Source organism: Erinaceus europaeus, chromosome 15 (assembly GCF_950295315.1).
Source record: "Erinaceus europaeus chromosome 15, mEriEur2.1, whole genome shotgun sequence".
Classification (NCBI taxonomy): domain Eukaryota; kingdom Metazoa; phylum Chordata; class Mammalia; order Eulipotyphla; family Erinaceidae; genus Erinaceus; species Erinaceus europaeus.
In genome coordinates, this window is record NC_080176.1 from 6,591,467 (window position 1) to 6,612,951 (window position 21,485).

Below are 21,485 nucleotides of genomic sequence, written 5' to 3' on the forward strand. Positions count from 1 at the left end.
TGAACTTGAGACCTTGGAGCCTCAGGCATGAGAGTGTCTTTTTTTTTTTTTTTAAAAAAAAAGATTTTATTTATTTATTCATGAAGATGGAAGGAGAGAGAGAGAGAGAGAGAGAGAGAGAGAGAGGGAGAGAACCAGACATCACTCTGGTACATGTGCTGCCGGGGATTGAACTCAGGACCTTATGCTTGAGAAGAGAGTGTCTTTTGTATAACTGTTATCTCCCCTACCCAAGATTTTTAATGGTATTTAATTAATTAATTTATTTATTTATTTAACAAGTTGAAGACACAGAGAGAAATATCAGAGCACTGTTCAGCTCCAGTTTATGGTGGTGCTGGGGATTGAACCTGGGACTTCAGAACCTCAAGCATGAAAGTCTTTCTGCATAACCATTATGCTGTCTCCCCAGCTGATATTTTTGTTTTTATATGAGAGAGAGAGGAAAGAAGAAGAGGAGGAGAAGGAGGAGGCAGCGGTGGAAGAGGGTCAGAATGAGACCAGAGTACTGCTCAACTCTTGCATGAGCAGGTCAGGGATCAAACCCAGGAGAAACAACACAAACTCACACACACACGCACACGCGCGCACACACACACACACCCTGTGTTCTACTGTGAGTATCCCCCTGGTCCCCTTTCTTTCTCTCTGCAAACTCTTACTGTGGTTTCACAGCCTTGTTAGAACTGGACCAACCAGGGCCAAGTGGTGGTGCAGCTGGGTGAGCACACACATTACACACATCACACATATCACCTCCCCAAATGTGCTCAGAGCCTTGGGTCCTGCTGGGGAACAGGTGAAGTGGCTCAGTGAAGATTCACCAGGTGTCAGTTGTCAGGTAGTGAGTGAGTGGTGAGTGTGGAGAGCCCTTCCCATGGTGCCACACTCAGGCCAGGACTGCAAGGCTGGGGAAGGACAACAGGGGGGCCTGGCTCCTGGGGCACCTTCCCTCCTCAAGACTCCCCAAGAGGACCCCAGGCGCCATGTCAGGGACTGGCCTTACACCCCAAATCCGGATCAAGAGGGCTGTTGCCACAACCCCTTCCGCGGTGGTGCACCCAGCCCAACCCTTAGCCCGCACACAGTGACCACAGAGACCAGGCTCGGCTCTTTCCTTTATTGGCACATTGCGGGGGTGGGGTGGGGGATATGAATGGGGCAGCGGAACGGGGTCGCCGGTGAGTGTCCGTGGTGGGCTCAGCGGTACTTCTCGGTCAGCACGGAGGACACCAGCGACATGAACTTGTCCCAGGCTTCGTGCGCCTCGGCAGTGAAGTCGGCGGGGAAGTGCGTGGCCAGGGTGACCAGCAGGCAGTGGGACAGCAGCTGCGGGGGGGTGGGGTGGTAGTGGTGGTGCTGGTGCTCAGTGCCTGTCCCCAGCCCCGCCCCGCCCCGCCCCCCTCTCCCAGCAGCCCGGGCAGCCGCCCACCTTGAAGTTGACCGGGTCCACGCGCAGGATGTAGGCGTGCATCTCGCTGAGCCGGGCCAGGGCGCCCGACACGTTGTCAATGTTCTTGGCCGCGTCGCCCAAAGCCGCCACCACCTTGGCGCCATGAGCGCGCAGCTGCGCTGAGCCCGCGTGCAGGTCGAAGTGCGGGAAGTAGGTCTTGGTCTGCGGGAAGCTGCAGAAGAGCCTGCGGAGTGGTGGTGGTGGTGGTGGTGGTGGTGGTGATTGTGAGGGGGCTGAGTGTCTGCCCCCAGCCCCTGCAGGTCCTTCCCCTACCCTGGGAGGAGGGTAACCCCCTTGGGACAAAAAGGAGGAGAGAGCAGGGGCGGGGGTGGGGGCCTGCAGCAGGCTGAGACCTGCTTCCCAAGTTTGAGCCATAGATGACCTGCAGGAAGGTCACTGCTCCACAGTCTGGGTAGCAGGGCTGCTCCATAGTCCCTCCTCTCTACTCCCTCCTCCCTCTTGCTCAGATGACCCCCCCTGGGGATATCCAGAGACACTCCCTTACTGCCATGTCTCCCACCAATAGCCCCCATCTGCCTGCTGACCACACTCCTCCTCACTGCCCCAAAGTCCCTGCACTCTTTCTCCTCCCTGCCCCTTCACCATCCTCTCACTGTCTCTCCTCACTGTCTTCTCCCTGTCAACTCCCTGTTTCCTCACTGTCCTCTCCTGACTCTCCCCTTCTCACCATCTCCTCACTGCCCTCTCTCTGTCTCCTTAATGTCCCTTACTGTCCCCCCTGTGCCTTCTGTCCCTGGCCTCCTGTTCCCCTGCACACACTCACCTGTGCAGCGTCTCTGTGCCGATCTCCTCCATCTTGGTGGCCATCTTGGCCCACATGGCCAGGATGATGGCTCTCTCACTCTTGGTCAGAGACATGGTGGTGGCTGGCTGGCTGAGTGCACAGGACAGGCTGGTGTTGGTCAGCAGCAGGCTGCTTATATCCAGGGAGTGAAGTGGTGGTGGGGGCTGGGGTCAGGGAGGAGGGCATTGGGGTGGGGTCTCTTATCAGGGCCAGTGGCTGGCGGTCAGGGCCGTGGGCTGAGAGGCTATCACGGTGGCCTTCCTGTCCAAGCCAGGGTGTTGGCCACAGCTGACCAGCATCCAGGAGAGATAGGCCCCCCGAGTCCTGGGACTTAGCAGGCTCATCTGCCTGGTCTATCTCTCTCACACTTTGGGGTGGGGGGATGAGTGCAGAGAGACAGGCCTGGCACCCAGAGGGAAAGGTGCTTGCAGACCTGCCCCTGTCCAGTGCCCTGAGTAGCCCTGCCAGGCCACAAGGTCCTGCCCACCTTGCTGAGTGACTCCCACGTTATTTGGGGTGCTGCCTCACCCTGTGTCCTGTCTTCAGGGTTTCATCACTCATTCCCAGAGTGTGACTCTGGTCCACAGTGTGACTAAGGTCCACAGTCTCATCTTTGATCCCATAACTATGGGCTCAGCACGGAGTCTCCCTCTATTACCATGGCACCCACCTGCATGTGGTACCAGGGCTTGAGCCAGGACTGGACACGCAGAAGTGCAGGCACCCTACTTAGTGAGCTAACTTTTGGGTCCAGTAGATTGTTTCCATGTCCACCTCTGACAAAGGTGTGGTGTCCAGAATACACTCTGAGCTCTGGACTTCACCGGAAAATATTATTTCAGTGGGTTGAAACCAGAACAGACTCTTCACCAAAAGGCTGACAGACACATGGCCAAGGCTGCCTCCTTATTTGTGCACCAGGAAATGCCCCACTCTGGGAATGAGTGATGAAACCCTGAAGACAGGACACAGGGTGAGGCAGCACCCCAAATAACGTGGGAGTCACTCAGCAAGGTGGGCAGGACCTTGTGGCCTGGCAGGGCTTCTCAGGGCACGGGACAGGGGCAGGTCTGCAAGCACCTTTCCCTCTGGGTGCCAGGCCTGTCTCTCTGCCCTCATCCCCACACCCCAAAGTGTGAGAGAGATAGACCAGGCAGATGAGCCTGCTAAGTCCCAGGACTCGGGGGGTCTATCTCTCCTGGATGCTGGTCAGCTGTGGCCAACACCCTGGCCTGGACAGGGAGGCCACCGTGATAGCCTCTCAGCCCACGGCCCTGGACCTTAGTAGTTCTGAGGAATTTGTTTTGTTTTGTCACCAGGGTTTACTGCTGGGGTTCAGTGCCCACAGTGCTCCACTGTTCCCTGCTGCCATATATATATGTCTATATCCATCCAGAGCACTGCTCAGTTTAAGGTGGTGCTAAGATTGAAGCTGGGACTTTGAAGCCTCAGGCATGGGAGTCTCTTTGCAGAACCATTATGTTATCTTCCTCTCTGTCTCTCTCCCTCTCATTTTTTTTAATGCTATGAGTTGCTTTTATTATCTTTATATGTTTATTATTATCTATTTATTGAGTAGAGATAGAGGATTCAAGAATAAAGGGGAAAGAGAAAGGAGGCACCCACAGCACTGCTTCACTACTCAGGAAGCTTTCCCACTACCTTAGGAGGGGACAGAGGGCTCGAACCTGGGTCCATGCACTTTGTAATGTGTGCACTTAACCAGCTGCACCACTTCCCAGTCGCTATTATCTTTTAAAAAACATTTATTTAATGAATGAGAAATACAGAGCAAAAAGATACAGAGAGAGGGAAGAGGAATGGAGGGGAGGGGAGAGAGAAGGAGGGGGAGAGACCAGAGCATTGCTCAGCTCTGGTTTATAGTGAGGCTGGGGATTTAACTTGATACTTGAGAATGTCAGGCATGAAAGTCTTTCGCAGAACCATTATGCTGTTTCCCCAGCCCTTACCTCTCATTTCTATCTGGAAAGGAAAAAAAAAAGTCCTCTAGGATTGATGGAGCCATGTAGGTACAAAGTCCAGCAAAGCCTGGTGGAAATAGACAAACAAGCAACAAAACAATCCTACAAGCTGAGCCCCCACACCTATGGACATCTCATCTTTGACAAAGGGGCCCAGACTATTCCATGGGGAAAGCAGAGTCTCTTCAACAAATGGTGTTGGAAACAATGGGTTGAAACATGCAGAAGAATGAAACTGAATCACTGTATTTCACCAAATACAAAAGTAAATTCCAAGTGGATCAAGGGCTTGGATGTTAGACCACAAACTATCAGATACTTAGAAGAAAATATTGGCAGAACTCTTTTCCGCATAAATTTTAAAGACATCTTCAATGAAACGAATCAAATTACAAAGAAGACTAAGGCAAGTATAAACCTATGGGACTACATCAAATTAAAAAGCTTCTTCACAGCAAAAGAAACCACTACCCAAACCAAGAGACCCCTCACAGAATGAGAGAAGATCTTTATATGCCATACATCAGACAAGCGTTTAATAACCAACATATATAAAGAGCTTGCCAAAGCGTTTAATAACCAACATATATAAAGAGCTTGCCAAAATCAACAACAAGACAACAAATAACCCCATCTAAAAATGGGGCGAGGACATGGACAGAATATTCACCACAGAAGAGAGCCAAAAGGCCGAGAAACACATGAAAAAATGCTCCAAGTCTCTGATTGTCAGAGAAATACAAATAAAGACAACAACGAGATACCACTTCACTCCTGTGAGAATGTCATACATCAGAAAAGGTAACAGCAGCAAATGCTGGAGAGGGTGTGGGGTCAAAGGAACCCTCCTGCACTGCTGGTGGGAATGTCAATTGGTCCAACCTCTGTGGAAAACAGTCTGGAGAACTCTTAGAAGGCTAGAAATGGACCTACCCTATGATCTTGCAATTCCTCTCCTGGGGATATATCCTAAGGAACCCAACACATACATCCAAAAAGATCTGTGTACACATATGTTTTTGGCAGCACAATTTGTAATAGCCAAAACCTGGAAGCAACCCAGGTGTCCAACAACAGATGAGTGGCTGAGCAAGTTGTGGTATATATACAACAATGGAATACTACTCAGCTGTAAAAAATGGTGACTTCACCGTTTTCAGCCGATCTTAGATGGACCTTGAAAAAATTATGTTGAGTGTAATAAGTCAGAAACAGAAGGATGAATATGGGATGATCTCACTCTCAGGCAGAAGTTGAAAAACTAGATCAGGAAAGAAAACAGAATTAGAACCTGAAATGGAATTGGCGTATTGCACCAAAGTAAAAGACTCTGGGGTGGGTGGGTGGGTGGGGAGAATACAGGTCCATGAAGGATTCAGAGGACTTAGTGGGGGTTGTATTGTTATATGGGAAACTGGGGAATGTTATGCATGTACAAACTATTGTACTTACTGTTGCATATAAAACATTAATTCCCCAATTAAAAAAAAATCATACAAGGAAAAAAAAAACTAAAAAAAAAGCCCAAGCATTTTCCCCTGGCTGTCCTGGCCAGGTTACTCTCCCAACAGTGTCATGTCAAGAACACATGTTTGAACTTGACAGACTCCCACCCAACTGCCCTTTCCTCTGTGAGTCCCACATTCAGCACAATGCTCTGTGTGGAGGTTATGAGAAGTGAGGGCCAGGTCCACTGCATTTTTTTTTTTTGGTCACCACCTATAACTAATTTTGTCAAGCAGAAAAAGATAGAGACAGTGGGAGAGAGGGAAAGACACCTTGGCATTAAAGTGTCTCCCAGTGTCTCCCAGTGGGGGCTGGGTTAGACCCTTTTCCCCAATGTCCAGGTGTCCTTCTGCTGAAGGCCTGCCAGACCCCTGGGATGGTGGCTTCCCCTCCCTTCTCAGGCCTGCCTCTGTCCCTGTCTGTCCATGTCTGCATCTGTCCTTCACCTAAACCAGTGTCCTGATGCTGAGGGTTTGTGTGCTGACTTAAAATGACACAAGATTCGTGGTCCGGGTGGTGGTGCAGTGGTAAAGCTTTGGACTCTCAAGTATGAGGTCATGAGTTCGATCCCTGGCAGCATATGTGCCAGAGTGATGTCTAGTTCTTTCTCTCCTCCTATCTTTCTCATCAATAAATAAAATCTTAAATAAAATGACACAAGACTCAGAATGGAAGAAGATCTTTGCAAACCATGTACCTGATCAGGGGATGGTTCAAAACAGATGGACAATCTCAGGGCCAGAAAGATAGCTTACCTTGGAGGGCCCCTGCTCTGCCACCAGAGCACCCCAGTTCCATGCCAGCCCCCACTGCACTAGGGGCAACTCCTGGTGCTATGGTATCTTTTCTTTTTTGATTTAAAATTTTAAAATTTATTTTTATTTTTTCCCTTTTGTTGCTCTTTTTTTATTGTTGTTGTAGTTATGATTGATGTCCTCATTGTTATATAGGACAGAGAGAAATGGAAAGAGAAGGGGAAGACAGAGAGGGGGAGAGAAAGATAGACACCCACAGACCTGCTTCACCGCCTGTGAAGTGACTCCCCTGCAGGTGGGGATCCGGGGACTCCAACCAGAATCCTTATACTGTTCCTTGTGCTTTGTGCCACATGCGCTTAACCCACTGTGCTACCGCCCAACTCCCTCTTTTTAAATTTTTTATTAGTCATTTAATATTATTTACAAAATCATAGGAGAACAGAGGTATAATTCCACACCTTTTCTACCACCAGAGTTCTGTGTCCTCATTCCCTCCATTGGAAACTGCATTAGTTCTCCTAAGATCACAGATAAGGGTTGACTATTATATATATATATATATATATATATATATATATATATATATATATCCCTTTTTTTCCCCCTATGGTTCTATCTTTTCTTCCTTTCTAAGTAACACCTACTAATTCTGTGTGTCTTTTATTTTTTCTCCTCTCTCTCTCTCTTGGTCCTGATGGAATTGGAATTCAAAGCTGTCTTGTCATCTTCCCTTAACATTTTATCCCTCTGGGAGTATGAACCATTGTTCTTTTTTTTTTTTTTTCAATTGTTATCTTTATTTATTGAATGGATAGAGACAGTCAGAAATTGGCAGCCAGGTGGTGGCTCACCTGGTTAAGTGCTCACATTACAGTTTGCAAGGACCCAGGTTCAAGCCTCTGGTCTCTACCTGTAGGGGGAAAGCTTCACGAGTGGTAAAACAGGCCTGCAGGTGTCTTGGTGTCTCTCTACCTCTCTATTTCTTTCTTCCCTCTCAGTTTCTCTCTGTCTCTATCCAATAATAAATAAATAAATATTCAAAAAAGAGAGAGTCAGTAATTGAGAAGAAACAGGGGGTTAGAGTGGAAGAGAGACACATGCAGCAATGCTTCTTTGTTTTCAAAGATTTCCCCCTGCTGGTGGAGACCGGGGGCTTGAACTTGGGTCCTTATACATGATAACATTTGTGCCCAACCAGATGTGCCACCACCCAGCCCCTGGTCTTTATGGGGTGCAGAAGGTGGAAGGTCTAGCTTCTGCAATTACTTCTTCAGTGGACATGGGCTTCTTTTTTCAATGTATCTTTTACATGTTTTATTATCTTTATTTATTTATTGGATAGAGACAGTCAGAAAATAAGAGAGTAGGGGGGAGATACAAAGGGAGAGAGACAGAGACAATCGCAGTACTGCTTAACCACTTGCAAAACTTTCTCCCTGCAGATGGAGACCAGGGGTTCCAACCCAGGTTTTTGTGCACTGTGTCATGTGCACTCACCCAAGTGTGGAACTACCAGGCCCCTCTTTTTTTTCTTTCATTTTCTTTCTCTCTCCTCCTCGCTCACTCCCCCTACTTTCCTCCTTCCCTTCCCTTCCCAACCCCCTCCCCCCTCCCTCTATCTGGCAGCCTTCAATATGTCCTTCAGCATTACAAGACTGGCTCTCCTGGCCCCAAGATGTGTTTGAGTAAAAGGAGTGTGAGGTTTGGGTGTGGGATTGCCTCCCCCGGACCCCAGTTTCTCTGTGCCTCTGGTCATGGTTCCTGTTGTGATGTGGGGACCTGTCCTGGCAGCCCAGGGCACAGACCCAGCACTGAGCCCTGCAGAGTCCAGGCAGCATCTGAGCTCACAGGCTGGGGTTCCATCTGAGGCCTCAGGCCCAGCCTCACTGTCCCCCCACCCCACCCCATGCTGCCAGGAGCACGTTGTAAGTCAGCGTGCAGGACACTGTCACCTGGCACGGCCCAGAGCTTACCAAACAATTTTCTTTCTAAAGGGGGGAAGGCCTGTGTGTGTGAGGTTGTATGGGGTGCCCGCAGGAACAGTGCTGGACTCCCTAGTATAGAGTCAGCCACACAGTCTGTGAGGATGGACACCAGCTGACACCCAGTTGTCTGTTGTGTGCCTTGCCCACAGGCAGCCCTGTGCCATCACTGCCCACCTGTGTGTGACCCGCTTGCTCCAGGCTTCTCTGTGACTAGAGTCACAGCTGTGTTCCTGTGCTCTCATGGAGGAAACCTTGACCCTTTCTCTGACTGCACAGTCTGCCAGATAACGAATTTCTGTGTGTGTTTCATTTATTAATATTTTTCCAACCAGAACGCAGCTCCGTTCAGGCTTATGGTGGTTCTGGGGATTGAATCTGGGACCTCGGAACCTTAAGTGTGAAAGTCACTTGTATAAACATTATGCTGTTTCCTCAGTTGATATTTTTGGTTTTATATGAGAAAGAGAGAGAAAAGGAAAAGGAGGATGAGGAGAAAGTGGCAGTGGTAGTGGAGGAGGGTCAAAGTGAGACCAGAGTACTGCTCAGCTCTGGGACATGTGGGGTGAGGGATCAAACACAGGAAACACACACACACACACACACACACATACTGTGTTCTAGCCCTGAGCATCTCCTTGGCCCCCTTTCTGTTCTCTCTGCAAACTCTAACTGTGGTCTCATAGCTTTGTTAGAAGTGGGCTTGCCTCATGGGGAAAAAAAAAAAACACTAGTATAGCCACAGGCCCTTTGGAATATAACTAAAATATACCTAAACTATCTTTCAAACGGAGACCACCCCAGGTCTTCATCTGCACTATTCGGTTCATGATTAGTCAGCAATTTGTTTGACTTTATATGCTAACTCTCTTTTCAGCCACCAGGTTCCAGATGCTAGTGTGATGCCAACCAGACTTCCCTGGACAGACAACCCCACCAATGTGTCCTGGAGCTCGGCTTCCCCAGAGCCCCACCCCACTAGGGAAAGAGAGAGACAGGCTGGGAGTAAGGATCGACCTGTCAATGCCCATGCTCAGCGGGGAAGCAATTACAGATGCCAGACCTTCCACCTTCTGCATCCCACAATGACCTTGGGTCCATATTCCCAGAGGGATATAGAATGGGAAAGCTATCAGGGGAGGGGATGGGATACAGAGTTCTGGTGGTGGGAATTGTGTGGAGTTGTACCCCTCTGATCCTACAGTTTTGACAGTGTTTCCCTTTTTATAAATAAAATAATAAAATAAATAAATAAGAAGTGGGCCTGCCTCCTAGCATCCAGCTTCCATCTCCCTGGCTCACCCAGTCTGTGCTCACACGTGCTGGCACATGCCGACCCAGGCTGGCACGTGGCTGGGGAGCTTCCCCCAGAGGTGCTCAGAGCCTTGGGTCCTGCTGGGGAACAGGTGAAGTGGCTCAGTGAAGATTCACCAGGTGTCAGTTGTCAGGTAGTGAGTGAGTGGTGAGTGTGGAGAGCCCTTCCCATGGTGCCACACTCAGGCCAGGACTGCAAGGCTGGGGAAGGACAACAGGGGGGCCTGGCTCCTGGGGCACCTTCCCTCCTCAAGACTCCCCAAGAGGACCCCAGGCGCCATGTCAGGGACTGGCCTTACACCCCAAATCCGGATCAAGAGGGCTGTTGCCACAACCCCTTCCGCGGTGGTGCACCCAGCCCAACCCTTAGCCCGCACACAGTGACCACAGAGACCAGGCTCGGCTCTTTCCTTTATTGGCACATTGCGGGGGTGGGGTGGGGGATATGAATGGGGCAGCGGAACGGGGTCGCCGGTGAGTGTCCGTGGTGGGCTCAGCGGTACTTCTCGGTCAGCACGGAGGACACCAGCGACATGAACTTGTCCCAGGCTTCGTGCGCCTCGGCAGTGAAGTCGGCGGGGAAGTGCGTGGCCAGGGTGACCAGCAGGCAGTGGGACAGCAGCTGCGGGGGGGTGGGGTGGTAGTGGTGGTGCTGGTGCTCAGTGCCTGTCCCCAGCCCCGCCCCGCCCCGCCCCCCTCTCCCAGCAGCCCGGGCAGCCGCCCACCTTGAAGTTGACCGGGTCCACGCGCAGGATGTAGGCGTGCATCTCGCTGAGCCGGGCCAGGGCGCCCGACACGTTGTCAATGTTCTTGGCCGCGTCGCCCAAAGCCGCCACCACCTTGGCGCCATGAGCGCGCAGCTGCGCTGAGCCCGCGTGCAGGTCGAAGTGCGGGAAGTAGGTCTTGGTCTGCGGGAAGCTGCAGAAGAGCCTGCGGAGTGGTGGTGGTGGTGGTGGTGGTGGTGGTGATTGTGAGGGGGCTGAGTGTCTGCCCCCAGCCCCTGCAGGTCCTTCCCCTACCCTGGGAGGAGGGTAACCCCCTTGGGACAAAAAGGAGGAGAGAGCAGGGGCGGGGGTGGGGGCCTGCAGCAGGCTGAGACCTGCTTCCCAAGTTTGAGCCATAGATGACCTGCAGGAAGGTCACTGCTCCACAGTCTGGGTAGCAGGGCTGCTCCATAGTCCCTCCTCTCTACTCCCTCCTCCCTCTTGCTCAGATGACCCCCCCTGGGGATATCCAGAGACACTCCCTTACTGCCATGTCTCCCACCAATAGCCCCCATCTGCCTGCTGACCACACTCCTCCTCACTGCCCCAAAGTCCCTGCACTCTTTCTCCTCCCTGCCCCTTCACCATCCTCTCACTGTCTCTCCTCACTGTCTTCTCCCTGTCAACTCCCTGTTTCCTCACTGTCCTCTCCTGACTCTCCCCTTCTCACCATCTCCTCACTGCCCTCTCTCTGTCTCCTTAATGTCCCTTACTGTCCCCCCTGTGCCTTCTGTCCCTGGCCTCCTGTTCCCCTGCACACACTCACCTGTGCAGCGTCTCTGTGCCGATCTCCTCCATCTTGGTGGCCATCTTGGCCCACATGGCCAGGATGATGGCTCTCTCACTCTTGGTCAGAGACATGGTGGTGGCTGGCTGGCTGAGTGCACAGGACAGGCTGGTGTTGGTCAGCAGCAGGCTGCTTATATCCAGGGAGTGAAGTGGTGGTGGGGGCTGGGGTCAGGGAGGAGGGCATTGGGGTGGGGTCTCTTATCAGGGCCAGTGGCTGGCGGTCAGGGCCGTGGGCTGAGAGGCTATCACGGTGGCCTTCCTGTCCAAGCCAGGGTGTTGGCCACAGCTGACCAGCATCCAGGAGAGATAGGCCCCCCGAGTCCTGGGACTTAGCAGGCTCATCTGCCTGGTCTATCTCTCTCACACTTTGGGGTGTGGGGATGAGGGCAGAGAGACAGGCCTGGCACCCAGAGGGAAAGGTGCTTGCAGACCTGCCCCTGTCCAGTGCCCTGAGAAGCCCTGCCAGGCCACAAGGTCCTGCCCACCTTGCTGAGTGACTCCCACGTTATTTGGGGTGCTGCCTCACCCTGTGTCCTGTCTTCAGGGTTTCATCACTCATTCCCAGAGTGGGGCATTTCCTGGTGCACAAATAAGGAGGCAGCCTTGGCCATGTGTCTGTCATCCTTTTGGTGAAGAGTCTGTTCTGGCTTCAACCCACTGAAATAATTTTTCTGGCTAAGTCCAGTAATAGAGGAAGACTCAGTCCTGAGCCCATAGTTATGGGCTCATTGCCTGCATGACTCCACTGTTCCCTGCTGATATATATATATATATATATATGTCTATATCCATCCAGAGCACTGCTCAGCTCCAGTTTAAGGTGGTGCAAAGATTGAAGCTGGGACTTCGGAGCCTCAGGAATGAGAGTCTCTTTGCAGAACCATTATGTTATCTTCCTCTCTGTCTTTCTCCCTCTCATTTTTTAAAAGCTTTGAGCTATATTTTATTATCTTTATATGTTTTATTATTATCTATTAATTGGATAGAGATAGAGGATCCAACAGTAAAGGGGAATAAAGGGAGAGGAATACAGGCACCCACAGCACCGCTTCACTACTCAGGAAGCTTTCCCACTACCTCAGGTGGGGACAGAGGGCTTGAACCTCTGTAATGTGTGCACTTCCCGATCCCTATTATCTTTTTAAAAATATTTATTTATTGGAGGCTGGGCAATAGCACAATGGGTTAAGTGTACATAGCGCAAAAGCTCATCGACCGGCATAAAGATCCTGGTTCAAGGCCCTGGCTCCCCTGCAGGTTGGTCTCTTCACAAGCAGTGAAGCAGGTCTGAAGGTGTCTATCTTTCTCTCTGTCCTATCTACAACAATAACAACAACAACAACAAGAAAGATAAACAACAAGGGCAACAAAAGGGAAAAAATAACCTCCAGGAGTAGTGGATTCGTAGTGCAGGCACCGAGCCCCAGCAATAACCCTGGAAGCAAAAAGTAATTATTTATTTAATGAATGAATGAGAAATGCAGGGTAAAAAGATATAGATAGAAGGGAGAAGAGGGGAGGGGAGAGAGAAAAGGAGAGGGAGAGAACAGAGCATTGCTTAGTTCCGGCTTATAGTGGGGATGGGGATTTAACTTGATACTTGAGAATGTCAGGCATGCAAGTTTCTCGCAGAACCATTACACTATTTCCCCAGCCCTTACCTCATATTTCTTTTTATTTTATTTTTTTATATTTTATTTATTCATTTTCCTTTTTGTTGCCCTTGTTGTTGTTGCTTTTGGTTTGTCATTGTTGTTATTATCGTTGCTGTTATTGATGTTGTCATTGTTAGATAGGACAGAGAGAAATGGAGAGAGGAAATAAAATAAAAAAAAAAGAAAAGAAATGGAGAGAGGAGGGGAAGACAGAGAGGGGGAGAGAAAGACACCTGCAGACCTGCTTCACTGCTTGTGAAGCGACTCCCCTGCAGATGGGGAGCTGGGGCTCCTTACTTCATATTTATATCTGGAAAAAGAAAAAGAAAAAAGTGTCCTCTGGGATTGATGGAGCCATGTAGGTACAAAGCCCAGCAAAAGCCTGGTGGAAATAAACAAAACAAAAACAAACAAGCAACAAAACAATTAAACAAAAAACCCAAGTATTTTCCCCTGGCTGTCCTGGCCAGGTTACTCTCCCAACAGTGTCATGTCAAGAACACATATTTGAACTTGACAGACTCCCACCCAGCAGCCCTCTCCTCTGTGAGTCCCACATTCAGCACAATGCTCTGTGTGGAGGTTATGAGGAGTGAGGGCCAGGCCCACTGCATTATTTTATTTTATTTTTTTGGTCACCACCTATAATTAATTTTGTCAACTAGAAAAAGACAGAGACATAGAGACAGTGGAAGAGAGGGAAAGACACCTTGGCATTAAAGTGTCTCCCAGTGAGGTGGGGGCTGGGTTAGACCCTTTTCCCCAGTGTCCAGGTGTCTCTCTGCTGCAGGCCTGCCAGACCCCTGGGATGGTGGCTTCCCCTCCCTACTCAGGCCTGCCTCTGTCTCTGTGTGTCCATGTCTGCATCTGTCCTTCACCTAAACAAACCAGTGTCTTGATGCTGTGGCTTTGTGTGCAGCCTTAAAGTGACACAAGAGTCTCAGAATGGATGAAGATCTTTGCAAACCATGTACCTGATCGGAGGATGGTCCCAAACAGATGAACAATCTCAGGGCCGGCAAGATAGCTCACCTGGGAGGGCCCCTGCTCTGATACCAGAGCACCCCAGCTCCATGCCAGCCCCCACTGCACTAGGGGAAACTGCTGGTGCTATGGTATCTTTTCTTTTTTAATTTTTATTAGTGATTTTCAAAATTATAAGAGAACAGAGGGTGGAGGGTAGACAGCATAATGGTTATGCAAACAGACTCTCATGCCTGAGGCTCCAAAGTCCCAGGTTCAATCCCTCACACCACCATAAGCCAGAGCTGAACAGTGCTCTGGTTAAAAAAAAAAAAGGGGGGGGGGTCAGGCGGTGGCGCAGTGGCTTAAGCGCATGTGGTGCAAAGCACAAGGACTGGTGTAAGGATCCCGGTTCAAGCCCCCGGCTCCCCACCTGCAGGGGAGTCCCTTCACAGGCGGTGAAGCAGGTTTGCAGGTGTCTGTCTTTCTCTCCCCCTCTCTGTCTTCCCCTCCTCTCTCCATTTCTCTCTGTCCTATCCAACAATGAAGACAGACAACAATAATTATTACAACAATAAAGCAACAAGGGCAACAAAAGGGAATAAATAAATAAATTTAAAAAAAACTTAAAAAAAAAGAAAGAAAGAAAGAAAAAGAGAAAGAACAGAGGTGTAATTCCACACCTTTTCTACCACCAGAGTTTGGTGTCCCCATCCCCTCCATTGAAAACTGCATTCTCCCAAGATCACAGATATGGATTGGCTATTACTTCTATAACTACCTAAAGGTACATATAGTCTTTATTTTTTTCTTCTTATCAGAACATTGATCAGCTCTGGCTTATGGTGGTGTGGATGATTGAACCTGGGATTTCAGAGCCTCAGGCATTAGAGTTTCTTTGCATAACCATTATTCCCTCTACCCCTACCCATATTACCCTTTTTAAAAAAATTCCATTTATATTCATTCTAAGCCTTTTAAAAATTATCTTTTATTTTATAGAGAATGCCATAAACCAAGGGGTAGGAGGTGATAGAGAGGGAGAGAGACAGAGAGACATCTGCAGCCCAGCTTCACCACTTGCAAAGCTTTCCTTCTACAGATGGGGAATGGGGGCTCAAACCTGGGTCCTTGAGCATTGTAACTGTGAGCTCAACCAGGTGCGCCACAACTGGGCCCCTACGTTTTTTTCTATGGTCCTTCCTTTTCTTCCTATGTCACACCTACCTCTTCTGAATGTCTTTTTTTCACCCTCTTCTCTATCTGGGTCCTGACTGATGGAATTGGAGTTCAAAGCCCTCTTGTCATCTTCCCTAACATTCACTCCTCTGGGAGTAAAATATTCTTACATTTTTAAAAATTATCTTTATTTATTGGTTAGAGACAGTCAGAAATTGAGAAGGAAGGTGAAGATAGAGAGGGAGAGAGACATAGGCAGTTCTGCTTCACCGTTCGCAAAGCTTTCCCCCTACAGGTCGGGACTGGGGCCTGAACCGTGTTCACTGTGCATTGTGACATGTGTGCCCAACCAGGTGCGCCACCACCCAGTCCCTGGACCAAAATTCTTGATAGGGTGTAGAAGGTCTGGCTTTTGTAATTCCTTCTCCATTGGACACGGGCTTCTTCTTCTTCTTCTTTTGTTTTTTTTTTTTCTTTTCTTTTGCCTCTAGGGTTATCACTGGGGCTCGGTCCTTACAGTATGAATCCACTATCTTGTAGGCCATTTTCCTATTTTTTGTTTCCCTTGTTGCTATTATTGTCATTGCTGTTGTTGTTGGATAGGCTAGAGTGTTGTGGGAACCAGTGACTGAGGCTGAGGTGGCCCTGGAATGGGGCTGAGGTGGCCCTAGTGTATTATGGGGACCACTGGCTGTGGCTGAGATGGCCCTGAAATATTGTGGGGACTGCTGGCTGAGGCTGAGGTGGCCTTGGGCCTCCACCCTTTGACAGATGGTGGAGTAACTGGACAGATAAGGCCTCAGGCTGAGGGGAAAGAAGGTTGTTTCCAAAAATCCACTTGCCTTCAAAAAAGCAGGTTACCAAACAATACTTCTTTCTAAAGGGGAGGAAGGCCTGTATGTATTTGGGGTGGTAGTGGTGAGGGGTGCTCACAGGAGCAGTGCTGGGTTCCTTTATGCAAAGTCAGCTGCACAGCCTGTGAGGATAGACACCAGCTGATACCCAGCTGTCTGTTGTCTGCTTTGCCCACAGGCAGCCCTGTGCCATCACTGCCCACCTGTGTGTGACCCGCTTGCTCCAGGCTTCTCTGTGACTAGAATCACAACCATATTCTGGTTCTCCTGTGGAGCAAACCTTGACCATTTCCCTGACTGCATAGTCTGCCAGAGTATTAATTTACGTGTGTGTATAACTACTTTTTTTTTTTTTTCCAACCAGAACATTGCTCAGCTCTGACTTACAGTGTTGCCTGGGATTGAACCTGGGACCTCAGAGCCTCAGGTGTGGAAGTCATTTGTATAACCATTATGCTGCCTCTCCAGCTCCACCACACCTAATAAAAAGGATCCCTTTGGGAGTAGGGCGATAGCGCAGCGGGTTAAGCACATGTAGCGCCAAGTGCAAGGACCAGTGTAAGGATTCCGGTTCAAGCCCTTGGTTCCCCACCTGCAGGGGAGTCACTTCACAAGCGGTGAAGCAGGTCTGCAAGTGTCTGTCTTTCTCTCCCCCTGTATTCCCTTCCTCTCTCCATTTCTCTCTGTCCTATCTAACAACAACATTGATAACAACAACAATAATAATTACAACAATAAAAATAAAGGGCAACAAAAGGGAAAATAAATAAAAATATAAATTTTTTTTTTAAAAAAAGCTCCCTTTATCTATTAATGAGAGAGAAGAAGTCCAAGGCTCCACTCCCTGGCCACCTCCTTGGTTACAGATTTTCACCATATTTATATTTTCTTTTTTTAAAAAAATTTTTTCTTTTTATTTATTTATTTTCCTTTTTGTTGCCCTTGGTTTTTTATTGTTGTTGTAGTTACGACTGTTGTAGTTATTGATGTCGTCGTTGTTGGATAGGACAGAGAGAAATGGAGAGAGGAGGGGAAGACAGAGAGGGGGAAAGAAAGACAGACACCTGCAGGCCTGCTTCACCGCTTGTGAAACTACTCCCCTGCAGGTGGGGAGCCGGGGGCTTGAACCCGGATCCTTAAGCCGGTCCTTGCGCTTTGTACCACGTGCATTTGACCCGCTGCGCTACTGCCCGACTCCCCATATTTATATTTTCTTCTCCTGTTTAGCAGTTGAGGGACATTCGGCTTGTTTCCTCCTTTGGCCTATCGTACTTTATGTTTCCATTTCTCTTGGGTTGAAACCTAGCGGTAGTGTCTCCGGCCTGAGAACTGTGCCCAGTAGCTGCACCAGCACATACATCCCCACAGAGCCTCTTGCCTCCTGAAATTGCCACCATCTCTGGTGTCACACAGGACCTGAGGTGGCGGGTGCCTTTGTGTGGTCACTATTTGTCCAGTTTTTGGGCCTTGTCTGCTCACGCCACTTGCCCGTTCTTCAATTGGTTGTTTACCTTTTATTGTGGGTTGTCAATCTTTTAAATCAAACATTCACTTAGGTACTTATTCACTTAGGAGAAGTGGGGGTGGGGGATCATCTTGGGGATCAGACCTGGGACCTTTGTTCTTCCCACTGAGCACCTCCTGGTGACTGATGTGGAAAACTTAAAAATAGCTCCAAGTCCAATGGAGACAGACAAACAGGATTTTAGATGGGTTTATGAAAGACTCACACTGGGGAGAATACAGGTCCATGAAGGATGATAAACGACATAGTGGGGGTTGTATTGTTAAATGGGAAACTGGGGAATGTTATGCATGTACAAATTATTGTATTTACTGTTGAATGTAAAACATTAATTCCCCAATAAAGAAATAAATAAAAAATATATAAAAAAATGAAATTGCTCAACAATTTGTTTGGCTTTGTATGTTAACTCTCTTTTCAGTCACCAGGTTCCAGATGTCATCAGGATGCCGGCCAGGCTTCCCTGGACTGAAGACCCCACCAATATGTCCTGGAGCTCAGCTTCCCCAGAGACCCACCATACTAGGGAAAGAGAGAGGCAGACTGGGAGTATGGACCGGCCAGTCAACGCCCATGCACAGCGGGGAAGCAATTACAGAAGCCAGACCTTCCACCTTCTACACAATGACCCTGGGTCCATGTTCCCAGAGGGATAGAGAGTGGGAAAGCTATCAGGGGAGGGGGTGGGATATGGAGATTGGGTGGTGGGAATTGTGTGGAGTTGTACCCCTCCTACCATATGGTTTTGTTAATTTATCCTTTCTTAAATAAAAATAAATAAAAAATAAAATAAATGAAAGACTCACACTGAGGGCTTGAGATAATAGGGCAAACTCTTTGAAGGCAAACAGCCTTCGAAGAGGCCTGGAAAACTTCCCAAATGAGTCCTGGTGTGCAGATTTCAGATTGCACCTGAGGGGAACTACAATTGAGGGCAGGGACTCTGCAGAACCACATGGATTACTCCTGCTCAGTGCTATGGAGGCAGGCAAGCTGCCATTGTCTTGTCTGCCCCTTAGTTCAGCCTCCCAGGAACAGGGTCTGTAGGGAGGGGCCAGTGAGTTATCTGCTGCCCTGAAGGATGAAATGGATGCAACTGGAGGCAGTTATGCTAAGTAAGGAGGTGAAAATGGCGACTAATCCCTAGCACTGCAAAAACGGTATCATCTGTTTTCCATCTACACCATGCCTTGGCCTCGCGTGAGCTTAACGTGCAGCTTGACGATACGAGAATCCGGCATGAAGCCCAGCCAGTCTATCTTGGCGTTACTCTCGATCGCACCCTGTCATTTCACGAACATCTCATAAAAACTGCAGCAAAGGTGGGCGCGAGGAATAACATCATTGCAAGACTGGCCAGCTCCTCATGGGGCGCGAGCGCTTCCACACTATGATCATCATCTCTGGCATTCTGCTACTCCACTGCAGAATACTGTGCCCCAGTATGGTTCCGTAGCCCCCATGTCCACTTGGTCGATTCCAAATTATATTCCTCCATGAGGATAATTTCTGGAACCATCCGTTCCACCCCGGTTCCATGGCTGCCAGTTCTTAGCAACATCGCCCCGCCAGATATTCGTCGGGATGCAGCATCATCTAAGTTCATTTCCCAAGTCTATGCTCGACCGGACCTGCCAATATACACGGATATCTTCGCCCACCCTGTCCAACGCTTGACGTCTCGTCACCCAATCTGGCCCCCTACGCCTACACTGAACTTCTCTGTTCCAGACTTTTGGAAACAGAGTTGGCAGTCAGCTGAGGCAAAGAACAAACACCTCATCACAGACCCCTGCGAGCGTCAACCTGGCTTTGACCTAGCACGTTATGATTGGGCCATCCTCCATCGCTATCAAACAGGCCATGGCCGGTGTGCCGCTATGTTCCATCGCTGGGGAGCCAGAGACGACCCGAACTGCCCCTGCGGCTACAGACAGACTATGACCCACATAGTCAATGACTGCCACCTCTCCAGATTCAAAGGAGGTCTCGAAACTTTACATCAGGCTCAACCTGACGCTGTTGACTGGCTACAGAAGAAGGGCAAACGCTAGAAGAAGAAGGAGGTGAAAGGCAACTACTGGATGGTTTCACTTATTTGTGGCATATAGGTAACTGAAATGCATGAATTTGCAATAAATAAAATAAAATTGGTCAAACTGTTCCTAAGACTTCTAAGAACTATGGAAGTTATCTGTGCAGGTATGTGTGTGTGTGTGCGGGGACACAGAACCTTGGTGGTGGGTGTGGTGTGATTTTATGCTCTTGAAACTTAGATCACTGATTAAAAAAAAAATTATGAAAACAGTGGTGCCATCCCAAAGATGACACAAGTAAAATAAGGTGTTTTTTTTGTTTTTGCTTATTGATACTACATCTCTCTCTCCCCCCTCTCCCTCTCTCCCTCCATGAATCCACTGCTACTGGAGGCCATTATTCCCATTTTTGTTGCCTTTTTTTTTTTTAAGATTTTATTTATTTATGAGAAAGATAGGAGAAGAGAGAACCAGACATCACTCTGGCACATGTGCTGCCGGGGATAGAACTTGGGACCTCATGCTTGAGAGTCCAAAGTTTTACCACTGCACCACCTCCCGGACCACTTTTGTTGCCTTTTTTATTATTGTTGTTATTGCTGTTGTTGGTGCAGAAAGTGGAAGGTCTGACTTTTATAATTGCTTCTCCAGTGGACATGGGCTTCTTTTCTTTTTTCTTTTTTTTTTTTTTTTTGCCTCCAGGGTTATCACTGGGGCTCGGTGCCTCCGCTATGAATCTACTGATCTTGGAGGCCATTTTCCCCACTTTTGTTGCCCTTGTTGCTATTGTTGTCACTGATGTTGTTGTTGGATAGGACAGAGAGAAATGGAGAGAGGAGGGGAAGACAGAGAGGAGGAGAGAAAGATAGACACCTGCAGACCTGCTTCACCACTTGTGAAGAGACCCCCTTGCAGGTGGGGAGCTGGTGGCTAGAACCAGGATACTTACACTGATCCTTCTGCTTCATGCCATGTGCACTTAATCTGCTGTGCTACCTCCTGGCTCTCTAAAATACTTCTTTTTGGCTCCAGGGTTATTGCTAGGGCTTGGTGCCTGCACTATGAATCCACTGCTCCTGGAGGCCATTTTTCCATTTTGTTACCCTTGTTGTTGTTGTTATTGCTGCCACTGCTGTTGTTGTTATTGGATAGGACACAGAGAAATCGAGAGAGGAGGGGAAGACAGAGACCTGCAGACCTGCTTCACTGCGACACCCCCCCCCCCACAGGTGGGGAACCTGGGGCTCAAACCGCTGTGCTACTGCCCGAGCCCCATAAATTTCTATTTAAATATATTTCAGGGCTGGAGAGACAGCATAGTGGTTATACTAAAAGACTCTCATGCCTGGGCACCAAAGGTCCCAGGGTCAAGCCCCAGTAGTACCATAAGCCAGTTGAGCAGTGCTCTGGGAAAACAAAAGCAAGACCAAAATAACGATTTCAGGTGAAAGGGAGAGCTTCAAGAGAGACAAAGAACTCAAGAGCATCTGTCCAGAACATGTGGAGCTTCAGACATGTAAGTCCTGCACTCACAGGTCTCTTTGTACTTAATTAAAAAAAAATTCTTTATTGGGGGAATTAGTGGTTTACAGTCGACAGTGAAGTACAATAGTTTGTACATGCATAACATTTCTCTGTGCACTTAACTTTTATTACACTGAAAACAATTTCTTTATCATCAAGCAAATGGTCCTCTCTACTTTTTAGGTGTTGTCTTTTGTAACACACGTTTTCTTCCCCAGGGGAGATAGCATAATGGTTATGCAGAGACTCATGCCTGAGCCACCCAAGTCACAGGTTCAACTCCCTCTACCACCACCATAAACAAGAGCCAGAATAGTCCTCTGGTAAAGAAAGAATAAGGGTGCTGGGTGGTGCACCTAAGTGCGCACAGTATAGTAAGCAAGGACCCCGATTCAA

General features: G+C 48.8%; 2 protein-coding genes across 2 annotated transcripts; both read right to left on the bottom strand.

Moving 5' to 3' along the window:
• Positions 1 to 1,101: 1,101 nt before the first annotated feature.
• Positions 1,102 to 2,687, bottom strand: LOC103117846 (hemoglobin subunit zeta-like). Its single transcript, XM_007527966.2, has 3 exons — positions 2,238 to 2,687; positions 1,433 to 1,637; positions 1,102 to 1,329 (listed from the first exon to the last, which is right to left on the bottom strand). The coding sequence occupies exons 1-3, from the start codon at positions 2,330 to 2,332 to the stop codon at positions 1,201 to 1,203; spliced, it is 429 nt and encodes a 142-aa protein (XP_007528028.1). The 5' UTR covers positions 2,333 to 2,687; the 3' UTR covers positions 1,102 to 1,200.
• A 7,507-nt stretch (positions 2,688 to 10,194) lies between these two features.
• LOC132533079 (hemoglobin subunit zeta-like) lies at positions 10,195 to 11,782 on the bottom strand. Its single transcript, XM_060172713.1, has 3 exons — positions 11,331 to 11,782; positions 10,526 to 10,730; positions 10,195 to 10,422 (listed from the first exon to the last, which is right to left on the bottom strand). Exons 1-3 carry the CDS (start codon positions 11,423 to 11,425, stop codon positions 10,294 to 10,296), a joined length of 429 nt encoding a protein of 142 aa, XP_060028696.1. The 5' UTR covers positions 11,426 to 11,782; the 3' UTR covers positions 10,195 to 10,293.
• Positions 11,783 to 21,485: the final 9,703 nt, after the last annotated feature.

What these genes read in the sequence shown, in the direction of transcription:
- LOC132533079 (XM_060172713.1), bottom strand. Translation starts at nt 11,425, where the DNA reads ATGTCTCTGACCAAGAGTGAGAGAGCCATCATCCTGGCCATGTGGGCC. An exon ending in GGCACAGAGACGCTGCACAG is followed by an intron (nt 10,731 to 11,330) that starts GTGAGTGTGTGC and finishes ACCACTCCGCAG; the next exon opens with GCTCTTCTGCAGCTTCCCGC. An exon ending in TGGACCCGGTCAACTTCAAG is followed by an intron (nt 10,423 to 10,525) that starts GTGGGCGGCTGC and finishes ACCCCCCCGCAG; the next exon opens with CTGCTGTCCCACTGCCTGCT.
- LOC103117846 (XM_007527966.2), bottom strand. Translation starts at nt 2,332, where the DNA reads ATGTCTCTGACCAAGAGTGAGAGAGCCATCATCCTGGCCATGTGGGCC. An exon ending in GGCACAGAGACGCTGCACAG is followed by an intron (nt 1,638 to 2,237) that starts GTGAGTGTGTGC and finishes ACCACTCCGCAG; the next exon opens with GCTCTTCTGCAGCTTCCCGC. An exon ending in TGGACCCGGTCAACTTCAAG is followed by an intron (nt 1,330 to 1,432) that starts GTGGGCGGCTGC and finishes ACCCCCCCGCAG; the next exon opens with CTGCTGTCCCACTGCCTGCT.